Source organism: Amborella trichopoda, chromosome 4 (genome assembly GCF_054954075.1).
Source record: "Amborella trichopoda isolate Santa Cruz 75 chromosome 4, AtrichopodaSantaCruz75HAP2 v2.0, whole genome shotgun sequence".
In the NCBI taxonomy this organism is placed as follows: Eukaryota; Viridiplantae; Streptophyta; class Magnoliopsida; order Amborellales; family Amborellaceae; genus Amborella; species Amborella trichopoda.
Genome location: NC_142339.1, coordinates 28,934,108 through 28,948,570, shown reverse-complemented (window position 1 = coordinate 28,948,570; position 14,463 = coordinate 28,934,108). Strand labels below are relative to the sequence as shown.

At 34.2% G+C, this 14,463-nt stretch overlaps 1 protein-coding gene across 6 annotated transcripts in view; it reads right to left on the bottom strand.

Moving 5' to 3' along the window:
- LOC18421742 (Zn-dependent exopeptidases superfamily protein) overlaps positions 1-14,463 on the bottom strand; it is an 83,175-nt gene that overhangs the window by 16,433 nt on the left and 52,279 nt on the right. For 4 of the 6 annotated variants that reach the window (XM_088863952.1, XM_088863953.1, XM_088863951.1 and 1 more), the window contains exons 9-10: positions 6,312-6,386; positions 6,015-6,155 (exon numbers count right to left, since the gene is read on the bottom strand). In XM_088863952.1, the coding sequence (XP_088720078.1) occupies positions 6,015-6,155; positions 6,312-6,386 (216 nt within the window). Of the gene's footprint in view, positions 1-4,496; positions 4,851-6,014; positions 6,156-6,311; positions 6,387-14,463 lie in introns of those variants that run through there. The other 2 variants (XM_011622027.3, XM_020662340.2) reach the window with 1 other exon arrangement.

Sequence of the window (14,463 nt, the reverse complement as noted above, 5' to 3'; positions counted from 1 at the left end):
CTTCTCTTTCCAGTGGTCTTGCTGACAGTCTTCTCTTATTAATAATCTTGAGAAAAATACATCTTTATACCACTTATAATGAGATAGGGTAGGACAGCGTAGATTAGATAGCAGATCTTCCGATCTTGCTGCTAGTAAAGCTGTACTGCCTACAAAATGAAGTGTAATGGTATATATGAGAGTATTGACAGCATCACTCTCTGTGTATATTACTTCTTGGTTTTGTTCATTTCTGGCGGTCCATTGTCTAGTATTATTGAGGATTCTTTGTTTGGTTTCATCATCTACATAGAAATCCCACCATCCTCTTAACCAGCAAGTAAATCCATTGACTATTGCTTTTGCAACCTCTTGATCAGGGTTGCCTGCCATTTTATTTGCAGAAGCATACATAGTCATATGTCTCATGACATCCAATATTTTTAATTCTGATAATCCATCTATTTGCCAATTTACTATTGATCTTCCTGAGTATGACACTGCCTGTTGTATGGCATCTTCTTCCATTTGTACATCAACAGGTGTAGGTCTCTTGTGATATGGTAAAGCTGTTATTGGTTTCCAGTATTTTCCATAAGCTATTCTATTTATGGTTTCAGTAATAGGGGTAGTATCCATAAATGCTTTTTCTTGATTTTGGATTGTATCTTCTATCATTGGTTCTTCTTCCTGAAGCATCATTGTTTCATGTTCCTGTACTATTGCTTTGCCTTTATCTGATGACTCAGGTATATTAACAATAGGTGATGGAACGGCTATTTGTGGAGAAGGTATTTCTTTAATATCTAGTTGGGATAATTTTGATATTAACTGATCCATAAGGGATTTATTATTTTCTCCTATATGAAATTTATTTTTATTTAATTCTGGAGGTGGTTTGAACAAAACTGATCTTGGTATGATTGTAGTAGAAGGTTGTTCTTTAGTAACAAGTCTTTCTATTCTTTCTGCTTGTTTTCCTAAAGATTACATATAAAGATTGGTATAATTATTTTGTTCTACTATATGTGGAATCAATTCTTGTTTTTTACCAAGTTCTTTGGGTAAGATTTTATATGGAGTAGCAATTATATCATATAAAGATGGCGATTTTGTAGGTTCATCTTTTAATGGAATAATTGTCTTGAGTATTAGGCTTTTCTCAAAAGGGTGAATACTAGCAGTTGTAGTACCATACGTACTGATATAGGTTTTTTCTTCTATTGTTTGAATCTCATCATCAAAAGAAGAAGGGATATGAAGCTGATGTTGATAGTTATTTATTAACCATGAAAAATATCCTTCTGATTTTCTTTCCTTTTTAAGAAACTTATTATATTTGGCCTGTAATTTTTCTCTTAATGGTAACTGTATATTTGTCAAATACCATTGTCTGATTTGTCTATTTTCATCAGACATAAAATCTTGCTTAATATAAGTATGATCAATTTTTATCTTTTTTCTTTCCAATTTAGCGGCTAAATATGCTGCTATATATTCATCTGTGTATTGATTATTATCATATTCCTCTACTTGTAAAGTCAATATTTGGAAATCTTTTAATTCTTCTATACTAGGTTCAGTAGTATTAATAGTACTAGATTCAGGAGTATATGTAGGTATAATTACATGATCGGATGTTCTCCTTATTCCTTGAAAATGTAGGTCTGAACTGGGTATTGAAGAAGACACAGTAGGAGGTGGTAATATTATCACATTTGGGTCTGTAGAATAAGATTTTCTACTTGGTATTTTATTTTTAATATTCTTTTTTCTATTTATATTTATATCATCTTGAACTTGTAATTGGTTAAATTTAATTTCAATATTACCATCATGATGTTCTATTATTTGATTGGGAATATGATTTTGAGGAACCTCTTGAGGTTGATTGGCATTTTGTAATGCCCATGATTGTGGTAGTCTAATATCTGACCATTTGATGGTTTTAGGTACAATCATATTTGATTTTTCTATGTTTGTTTGAAATAAGATAGTTTGATCTTTTTGATCAATTTGCATAATATTTGGACATAAGGTATTCATGACTTTGTAATATATTCTATAAACTATTGCTAAGTTTTGAGAACCTTGTATCATATTAGAACCATGTGTTTTTAGATTGATTGTTAATATCTCTAAAATATTTGGGTTAGTCAAAGAAACAGAAAAATTTGAAAAACAATTAAAATATATGGGACCACTACAGAGGTTGGATTCAACCATCCCGAGTAGCGAGTCTGTGAAAATATTGTGTCTTGTATCTCTTAGGCATACAAGCACAGAGGTGTTCAACCCTAATCGGGTCAAAGGTTTCACTGCTATTTGGATTAATCCAATATGTAAATATTTGTAATTATGTTTTTTATGTTTTTCAATGATTTTCTTTGACAGTAGGTGAAAGTCTTATTGATTTTGTGTAACCGATAAACTTTCTTCTACAGTCTTGATGGCATAACCCATCTTAAATTTGAATGATCCCTTATTGTAAACGTCATGGATTGGTACCTTAGGTATATTCCAGTTTTGAATATTATGTTCGATGTCATTTATGACTATTTGTTTTTTATTCTTTTTTCTCATAGTATGAGATAAAAGTTACATCTTGACTAGCGAAACTAAGTTAAACTAACATCCTAGAAAGTTGGTCCGAGAGTTAAGACACGAGACAAGTGAAAGCCTATTGCAAAGTACCGCCAAGGCCAGGAAGAGCCGCTTAGGGAAAACGCTGGGCCACTGAATGTCCAGATTGTCATTATCCGTTATATAAATATATATATATATATATATATATATATATATATATATATATATATATATATATATATATATATATATATATATATATATATATATATATATATATATATATATATATATATATATATATATATATATATGCGAGTATGAAATGAGTCTGCTAGCTAACAACTACAATAAACATGCAAAGGACCAGAATAAATCTAGGACAATCTAATGGTCACGATTGTATCTTTTCTTTGAATTTAATTTTTTTTTTGAAAAACATAAATCACTTAAAATTTTGAGCGTCTATGCTTAAAAATAAGCTAATGTAATAAAATATCAAAAAAGTAATTCATAAAAAATAAATAGACCAAAAAACGCCTAAATCTTTTAGTGGTTGTTTGGTTAATTTTGTTTTTGTAAATTGTATTTAGTATTTTTATTAGGTGGATCTCAATTAGAAAAGTAAATATCCCAAATTTTATATGATTTGAATTTGTATAAAAAATATTAAAATTCAAATACAAAATACAATTATTATCGTTAGATCAAGACCATTAGGCTTACACTATTCCATCAGCCCAGACAGCAACATTTCTCTATATTTATATATATATATATATATATATATATATATATATATATATATATATATATATATATATATATATATATATATATATATATATATATATATATCTAGAAAAGTCTTCTCAACAGCTATAGGAGAAAATGAACAGTGATTTTGCCTACCGTCCAAAGTTCATCGCACGGTCACGATTGTCCGGTAGTGTTTCATTTTTCATTTTTTTTCTACAAATCGAAATGATCTAGAATTTGGAGCATGTGTACATATTAGTGAAGCGCACCTAATAAAAAATTTTAAAACATAATTCGTAAAAATAAATTGACCAAAATACCCTCAAAACTTTTCGAAGGTATTTTGATCAATTTTTTTCATGTAAAACATTCTTTTGATATTTTTTGTAGATTCATCTATTTTTTAAGTCATTCCGATTTGTAAAAAAAATTTCAAGTCATTCCGATTATAAAAATTCCAAATTTCAAGTCTTTCTAATTTGTAAAAAAAAAAATTCAAAATAAAACACTATAGGACAATCATGACCGTACGATGAACTTTGAACGGTGATGAAAGTAGACGCAATCATTGTTCATTTTCACCTATAGGCGTTTTGTAGTATCTCTCTCTCTCTCTTTCTCTATATATATATATATATATATATATATATATATATATATATGGTGAGGTTTCTATAGGGTTGCAACCTTAAACAATCCAATTAAGGCGCACCTTAAAATTTTATCATAACATGTAATTTTATGGTAAAAAATTCTTAGTATTATCTTAAAATCTATTTTCGTACCTAATTAGAAAATTTTAAATTCCAAAAATAGTTAAAATGAAGTACATCTATAAATATATGAAAATTTTGAAAATGGATGGTCTAGATAATGTATTGCAAGATGCACTATTTTCGAGATTCAAAAACTTTTTTTTTTCATATTGATGTGGAGATGATTGATTTGAGTGCTTTTTCAACATTAAAACATTTTCAATAGATTTTTGAAGTGTATATGTGATTCTACATTTTAAGGCTGCAACCTTATATAAACTTTTTCCATATATATATATATATATATATATATATATATATATATATATATATATAAAACGGGCTTCATGGACCAGTATTTGGACGTATCCAACTTCGGAAAAGGACTAAATACCGGGAAATCCTAAAAGCATAATCTTAGATCCCATCTAACTTCAAACATGGACTCAAAAGCTAGGAAATCCCAAAATACAATATTTGTAGATCCTAAACCAAGTCCAATGCTACAAAAGGGCAAAGACTTTTAAGTATTGTAATAGCGGACTGGTCTCATACATCCACGGAGATCTTGGCATCAAGTTGGGCAAACTCATGGAAAAAAGCCTTGAAGTGCTCATAAGAATGCTTTACATCATCCACACTGCACATCTCTCTTATGCTGTGCATTGAGAGTTGTGGTGCACCAACATCTACAGTGCGGATCCCCACTCCACTAGCCAGTATTGGACCGATTGTTGACCCACAAGCCATGTCATTACGAACAACAAATTCCTACATAAAGCGTGAAAAAGCGCACAATGAAGGAAAACAAAAAGCATTAAAGCATATTTACTTGGTGATGATGGCCAGTGTTTTAAAATACGGCCGCATCATGAGGGATGCACTCGCATCTGCATCAAAAATTGGCGCACATGCGCTTTGGCAGATGCAGCAGCATATGCACCGCAGCAGGCCACATCGTAGCCGCATCCCGCATTGGCCACATCGCACCGCATCCAATTGCTACAGTGTTCACCGAAACTCTTTTTTTTTACACCCCTAGGGGAGGGGTAAAATAGTCTTTTTGACCATCCAAATGTTAGGGAAACTGCCTGAGGGGATATTAGGGGCCCTAAACGAAGATTTTCAGCCACTTTTGTAGCTTTTTTTTAATCAAATCGAGGTAAAAAAAATTTTGGTGCATCGAAATCTTTGATTTGGCAATTGTTTGGTACTTGGATGTTCATTGGATGCCTTTGATTGTTGATTTGGAGATGTTAGGATGAATTTGTGATAAGAAATCAGGAGTTTCAAAGGTCGTGAAGAAATCGAGCAGTGCTCAGAGTCGATAAATTTTTTTTCTTTCTTATACAATATTACTAGTATACATATTTTTGGAGTAATGTCTTCTTCCCAGTCTTCTAGTAATAAGGATCCGGCTTGAAAATATGCTAAACTAAAAATCCTAAATATAGAAATCGTGTGATATGCTTGCTCTGTGGAAATATTTATATGGGTGGATAACTGGATACAGAATCTCAGACAGCTAATAGTTTTGAAGTTAATCATTAAATTAAAATACCTACTATCACATATACCACCTTCATATATTTTTTTTATGCATTAACTTATTTTTTTAGATTTTTTAGAATTTTTTTATATTTATTGACCGCATCATCGCGATGCACCAGCATCCGGGCTGCATCGAGCCGCATCGCCGCATCGGCCCCCCACCACATCAGGGCCGCATCCCGCATTTTAAAACACTGATGCTAGCTTGCTCACTCTTCTTTATGAATGCATAGATTACCAACTAGAATTAATTATCGATGCATCAACTAAACACAAACAAGTTTTACTACCACAAATCATAAGTTCCATAAAAATGCCTGGGAAACAAAGAATAAGTTAGAGAATTCCCAAGCTTGGAGAACATTGATTGTGAGGTGAATCTACCTGGACTGGAAGCTTGTGCTGCTTTGCAATCTCCCGAAATATGAATGATGTCACAGAGTTGCTGGCATAACGCTGATTGGCATTGTGCTTGATGACAAGGCCTCCATGCAATCGAGGCTGGTGATTTTCCTCGTGTTTATCCTAAAAAGTGAGGTCCACCCTCATGAGATAGAAGAACTGATTCAAGAATTAATGCATTTCTGGCTTTAACCATATAGCTTGAGCTAGAGGCCATCCTCATGAGATAAAGAACCTGATTCCAGAATTAATGCATTTCTGGCTTTACACATGACGTACCATATAGTTTGGGTGCAACGCGTGAGCCATGTCAGCAGACACCAAGAAACTCCTTTGCACTGCTTTCTCTAGCACCTGTAAAGTTCACAATAGGAAATGGATTCAGTTCAGTAAGAAAGCAAGATACGATTGTTCATAATAGAAACACCACCAAAAATGCCATCTCTCAAAAAGACACAATGTCAATTACCTGAAATGGCAAATAAATGATACCTAGCAACTAAATGCGTTGGGCTAGACATGCCTTGACACCAATAGAGATACCGCATACCCTTAGGGTATTAACAAGTATAAATGAAATATATCATGATTAATGTATAACATTATGCATAACCATGTGATGTGTGGTCACTACATATAAAAAAGATATGGTGGTCACACGGTTCAAACTTCTAATTCAGTTCATGGTCAAACACCTAGTTTATAGGAGTTGATGGATGGAAAAACTCTCAAATCAAACTTCTATCTTAAGATTAACTGTATATGAAACAAAAGAAAGCTAATTTGAAGCTACAAAAAGTGGCCCAAATCAAAATCCTTCCCAAGAGTGGCTAGACTGATTTATTTTATGGATGTCAGCTTTGGTAACTTCTAAGCTTAAAGAGAGCTTTTGCCTCCCATGAGCTAATTTCTACAACAATAGCTCACAGCCTAATAATTTCTAAAAAAGCTTATCCAAGGGGATTTATTTAACCCTAAATTTTGGGAGGAACCATATTCATCCTAATGGGAAAGCTCAGGAAATAAAAATAAAAAGAAAGGCAAATGTTTTGTTAAGTCAGAGAAAATGCAGTGAATGCAGGTCATCTGCTTTAAAATAGAAATAATGGTTTTAGATTGAGGCCTTAATGGATTTGTATGACCCGAAGTTTTGCAGATGTCCACATCAACACCAAATGAATAATTTAATAAATAAAAAGAAAAGAAAATTGATCTTGATTTCCTAAAGGAATAGGTCTAAAATGAAATGTTGATGATAACCAATCTCTCCAAAAGAAATTCATATTTGAATTTTTTCACTATTTTTTTAGATTGTTCGCTGGGTTTTAGAATGTATGTGAAAAAATTGGTTAAAAACAAATCGCATAAGTAGATTTGTAAGGAGTTTTTGGGCCATGAGTTGTTGATGTTAACTATAAAGCTACTAATACGTTGATCCTAAAATGAGCGGTAGTTTAGGTTATGCTCCAAGCCATCATTAGATTTTGATCAAATGGTTGAAAATGCGTATCACCATGTAATTTTAATTTATTTTCTACAAATCAATTAAAGTTGAAATTTTCGGCTATACGCTTGACATCATCATCATGACACACCTCATTTTCAATTTTGAAAATACTTGTTTTACAATTTTTTCCTTGTGCACCCTATTATGTAGTACCCAAAATTTCATTTCAATATGATTTGTAGAAAACATGAAAAAATTCAAATTGTAACATGCATTTTCAAACATCCAATCAAGATTTGAGCTGGAGCATATAACCTAAAGTAGAATTCATTTTATATGACAACCTATTTTCAACTTTTCCTATATATATATAGACAACCAAAAAACGGCCTATAGGCGAACTGCTACAATGTTTCGCCTCTGTCACGAACTTGCTATGTCCATGACGGTTTATTGAATGGACTCGCAACGAACGGCATCGTCTGTTGCGGTTCCACGTAGGTCCATGGCGGTCGAAAAAACGAACACCATCCGATTTTTTTGGATGGTGATTGGCTTATGAGCGAATCACTGTAGCATTTCACCCATAAGCGTTGCGTAGATGCTTCCTATATATATATTTAGAAAAATGATGAGATTAGCCCACTAGCTGATATAAACTTATGTGCCCAACGGCCCAGATTGAATCTGGGCCGATCTGACAGTCACGACTTCATTTCGTGTTTGAATTTTCATTTGTTTTCTACAAATCTAAATAAATTGAAATTTTAGGCGTCCATTCTTCTCATCAAGGTGCACCTAATAAAAATATTTAAAAAATAATTCGTAAAAAATAATTTGACCAAAATACCCCCAAAACATTTCTAGGGTATTTTGGTCAATTTATTCATTGTAAATTATTTTTTTGATATTTTTATTTGATTATCATATTTTTGAAGAACACAAGCCTAAAATTTCAAGTTATTTGGATCTGTAGAAAAAAAATTAAAATTTAGATACGAAATGAGGTCGTGACCGTCAGAACGGCCCAGATCCAAGCTAGACCATTGGGCTCATATGAACTCATATGAGCTAGTGGGCTAATCTCATATGTCCATCCATATATATATATAGGGTGCAGTTTGCATACGGATGCATCCGTAAGTGTAGAGGTAATAAGGTGCACCTTAAAATTTTATCATGGTATATAATTTTGATGTAAAATGTACTTAGGATTATCTCAAAATCTATTTTTATATATAATTATAAAATTTTAAATTTAAAAAATGGTTAAAATCAAGTAGATCTATATACATATGAATATCTTGAAAATGGACGGTGTAGATAATATGTTGTAAAATGCATTAAGTCTGAGACTCAAAATCTTTTTATTTTTCATAGTCATACATCTCGATGTCGAGATGATCGATCAAAGGGTTTTTCAACATTAAAACTACCTTTTCCGATGGATTTTTTAGGGGCATCTGTAGTTCTACATTATAAGGTAACATCCTTATATAAACTTTTTCCATATATATATATAAGGTTTTTCTAATATGAACACCCCATGAGATCTTATGGGTTACATATAGAAAGGGGTGTGAACAACCAAAATTACTTTAGTTGCCTTTTTTTATTCTACTGCTAAAAGTACTTTTCTCATTAGAAAGGGTAGTGTTGGTATTTATACTAAAAGACAAAGTATATTTATCATCTCGAGAATGGCATATTTGAAATATTCACTAAGAGACAAGAGCATTTACATTGATAAAGTACCTAGAAGTTCAGTCCATATTTATCCTTGTCTTTTAGTAAAAATATCGACAATACATTTTTAATGATAAGAATGTCCTTCTTCATTTTATGACATTGAATAAGAATAATTGAAGGGGCAGTTACGAAAATTTTAACAGTTCATACCCCTTCCTAAATGGAACCTATAGAGTTTTTTATAGGGTGTTAACAATCCCTATTGGGCTAGAGTGTTTGTTGGACCCCCACATTTCCCAAACATACATAAGCCAAACATGAAAAAACAGCTACGAAGTGTATTTATTGGTTCACAAAATTTATTCACCACCCCATAGTCACTCAAGGGAACAAAAAGCTCATGAAAAATATAATGAAAGAAACTCTTAGAAAATGGTTTTCTTGTGGACAAAAAATATAGTGAACAAGTGCCATCCATTTTGATGGAGGTCAGACCTAGGCCTTGACTTCTTGGTCCCCAAATTCCATAAATGGCCTTATATTGCCAATTTGAACGATTAAAAAGAAAAAAGAAAAGAAAAAAAAAAAAGAAAACCAATGTTATGTTCTCAAATGCCTAGATTTAACCATCCAAATCGATAACCCACTATCATTGATTTCTCTAAGATTGAAAATCAGTTCTCAGTTGTCCATTTTTTTTATTTTTGTTCTTTTTTGAGAATGATCTACAAGTTGAACTGTATATGCAAAATTTAGGGTCAAAGAAATTACTTAACGGCGGGAACATGAACAAAGCATTTACAACCAAGCCAAAAAGATGCATGTGAGCATAAGAGGGAGGCTGCCCGGTGAGAAGCTGGACAAAAGGAGTTTTTAGGTGTTATTGGCCTGTGAGCTAATACCGAAAAGTTATCTGATGGGTGCACCAAATTTTCTACGTGTGAACACAAACATGCATATGAGCGCACGCACGCACATTGGGAAATCTGTTTGTGAGCTGCCAGGCCTACAGGGCAGTTGATGGCTCAGATTCAATCTCACAAATCTGGATAGCCAACCTGTATATGCAGTATTTCATTTTCAGTAATTTTTAAATCATTTCACCTGAAATTTTTGGAAGTGGTGTGCCAAACTTATAGAACATTCTAGGAGATCCACACAGGGTGTGCCTGAAACTATAGAACATTCTAGAAGATCCACAGGCCCAGGTGAAGCAGATTGGCAGCAGCCAAGCTTCACCTGGTCTATGTACATTAAAAGTGAAACCTCATAAGGAAGCAATTGAGGAAGGAGTTTAAAAATACGACCCAATCAGTTTCAATCACATCGTTATAGATGATCCAACATAGGGTTGTTGGTGAAAATGGAGGAGCAATTCTGGACAAGAGGGTATTGGAAGAAGAATTGGGGCCTATTAACAAGGAAGCAAAGTGGATGTGTAGTACGTACAAGTTGGAAGAAGTGTAAAAGTTGAGCAAGGGGAAGATGGAGGGCAAAGTGATAATAATGAGACCACTGAAGTAGAAGATGGTGACAGAATGGACCTTGAGAGCAAGCATATGTAGCGTGGTGGGAGCAAGCACAATGGTTGGACCAGTCTTTGGAATTTTGGCTATAAAGGCTACCGACGTTACCAACCATTAGAGTCATTCCTTAAAGATTAAGGAGACAATCTGAATTAACATACTCCAAATCACAATTACAGGGATCAGGACCGAATTAGATCCAAGATCATGATAGGGATAAGAATGGAGATCGTGACATGTGGGAAGTTCCCTATGGTAGGGATTATGGTCCATACACCTTGAAATCTACGGATCTCAATCCAAATATGGCAGGGTAAGGTGGCAGCAGGCCCGGCCGGCCCTGGCCCTAGAGCGGCCCTAGTCCCTATAGGGCTGGCCTAAGCATGCTTCGGACCAAACTAGACTGAAGAGGCCCTGGCCCAAGCTAGCCCTAGCCTTGATAGGGCGTGGCCTTGCTGGGCCTGGCCAAATACAAAAGAAGATAAACAAAGGGGAAAACAAGGAAAATAACCCAGACCAGCCCTATCACAACCTTGGCCAAAGCCCCGCCTAATCCTATCGTCAAGCCATGGTTGCACGGCCCGACCCGACCCTAGTTTTTTTAGGGCTTGCCATTGCCAGCCCTATGTGGGTGAGTGTGATCCAAACTTTATCAAGATTGAAAGATGAAAGTTTATAAGACTGAGCTCCATTTGGTTTAAAATTGAGCCCTCGAGAACACTCAACTAGTACAGTATTACAATATATACCACTACATTGCACCGCACTATTGCACAATAATATACTGCTATATTGTAGTACAATACTATCCATATACTATATTCCATTATAAGTTATGCTACTACATTCAAATTTAATATATATAATTATATAATATATATTATACTATCTCATATCGACAACTATAATACACCAACTGGCAATTGCAATACTATCCTTTGTTGTTATTATATCCCACAATACTAGGGAATTTGCATCCTAAAACTCGGGATGTCAATCCTTAATGGGAAGGATCGATATTCCAAATTTTAAAAACTGAGTGAGATTCCCTTCCCTAGTGAGTGCAAGAGCGAGATTCCATAGCAGAATCAACCCTTTGGTTGCAAGATATCAATAATTATGATCAGGATAACTAAGTTCCCCCTTGTCAGCCATATTAGTTGTTCATCAAGTCCTTCATGTTGGTCGTAGTTTGAATCAATTTGAATACTCATAATTTTGTATAATCCACTTAATGGTCATAATTGCTATGCACTCAGTTTGAACCATTGAATGTATGCTAAGCAATTAAAGCCCTCTTTCTCCATCATCATCATCATCACCGCCAATTGAGCCTTATCCCAACTATTTGGGGTTGGTTACACGAATCTTGTTCTACCATTCTGCTCTATCAAGGGCCACCCTCAGTCACACCATGAGGCACCATATCTCTTTTGGGTACTTCCATCCATATCCTTTTCGGCCTTGCTCTTGCCCTTTTAGAACTTTCCACTTGAACAAAATCGCCCCTCCTAACCAGTGTTATATTATTGCACATAGCCATCTGATGCAACCCAGAATACTGCTCTTGAACATCTAAACAAGATAGATAAGCTTAAGGTTTACAAGAGGAACGACAAAATGACAAATTAGCTATTGAGTCTATCCTTTTATGTCTTTTATTTACTTCTTGGATCTTTTTATTCACTTCGCGGCATAAGTAGTAATTTCAAGAGTCTTTTATATCATTTTATTCACTAAAAGTTCTCTATAATAAAAGGCCATGATTAGGTTAGATGGATGGCTAGTTGGTATCAGAGCATGACGATTAGTAAGGATGGTACTATAGCACAACACTCTAGCATAGTACTATAGCAAGGACAGTAGCAAAATACTGTAGCATCGATTTATGTGTCCTTAGTTCAATAACCATGCCTCCACACAAAGGAAAAGGAGGAAAAGCAGCAACCTTTGAAGCATTTGATGCCAGTTTACGAAAAGGGATTGCAGATTTGAGATTGGTCGAAACCTTAGGTCTATGTTTAGCACAGATAGAAGCCCCATCTCAGAAGTATGAGATCAAGGAAGATGAGGAATCCATAAATCTCATCCATGATCAAGCTCTGAGGAGAGAGGTAGTGGATCATACGGATAGGGATAGTAGGAGACGGAAAACCATCTGAAGCTTGAGATCCCCGAGTTTTATGGAAGTTTATCCGAGGAAAATCATGGAGAAACTTTGTTCTCATCAAGTAGTTCTCAAGATCACCATGTTATGAAATGGGACTCACACCAGTCTTTGACAAGTATCTAGATGAAGATTTGCGTGTTGAGAAAGAAATGGATGATCATAGCTTTAATTGATCCAATCTTTTGCAAGGAACCTTTGATGGAGATAGTAATCATGTCTTCGATAGTGATCCCATCATTGATGAGGGTCCCATCTTGATGATGATTTGATGGGTGATGATCTCTATCGATAACAAGGTGAAGAAAAGGAGGATCAATGAGATGATGGTGGAAGTAAGGACGTTTTTTTTCTTGATAATGATCATATGACGTGTGCCCCAAGGTTTGATGATATTTTCCTATGAAAGTTTTGATAGAGAGTTCAATATAGAAGGTGGCCTTCAAATGGTTGCTTACAAGATTCCTGATGTTGGACTTCAGCTCCAACCATTATTCTATTTTGAGTGGAGAACTTCTATATCTAATCACTATGTACAAACTGAAGGAAATCACAAGGGAAATGCATCATTAATCTTGAGCCGCTTTAAAATTCATGGTAGAGGATTCTTTGATGTGTTCAGGACCAAGTGTATTGTGCTTATGTATTACAAGTATGGCAATTCTCAATGGGCCCAAAACATAATTAATCCAATGTCTATGAGAAATGTTGTAAAATGGCATGCCTTGATCTCAAGTCACATCAAGGTAGCACCAGTCAAAACTTTGAAGAAGATTAATGACAATGCCTATCAATTAAATCTTCCCAGCCAAATTTGCACTTCCGATTAATGTCAAACATCACATTACATTTTATGATGCTACCTCCGACGATGAGCAGCCGAATTCAAAGGCGAATTCTTTTGAGGAATGAGGGGATTGATGCAACCTAGAATACTGCTCTTGAGTATCTAAAGAAGAGAGATAAGCTTAAAGTTTACAGGAAGAACCACAAAAGGGTAAATTAGTCATTGAGTCTATCCTTTTATGTATTTTATTTATTTCTTTAGTCTTTTTATTCACTTAAGGGCATAAGTAGTAATTTCTAGAGTTCTTTATCTTGTTTTATTCACTTAAAGTCTTTTATAATGAAGGGCCATGATTAGATTAGATAGATGGCTAGGATTCAATTTTGTTTAGGGTTTTCTTATATAAGGGATGTACTCAAGCATAATAGATAATTATGTCATTGACTTTTATTCAAACCCTTGAGCAGCAAATGCTTTAGGGTTTGAATAAAAGTCAATGACATAATTATCTTTTACCTCTGGTTTTTCAATCTATCTCTATTTTTGGATCTTCTTTTACCTCTGGTTTTTCAATCTATCCTTTACCTCTGGTTTTTCAATTTGTCTTTTACCTCTAGTTTTCCAATTTGTCTCCTTCTTTTTACCTCTGGTTTTTCAATTTGTCTTTATTTTGGATCTTCCCTATCTTCTTCTTTGTTAAAACCCTAGCTTTAGCTATTAAGTCTGTGCCACCAACCCACCTATGTCTACTTTCCTTGATCTTGCCTATTGGAGCCACCCCTAAGTTCCCCCGTATGTATTTATTCCGAATTCTA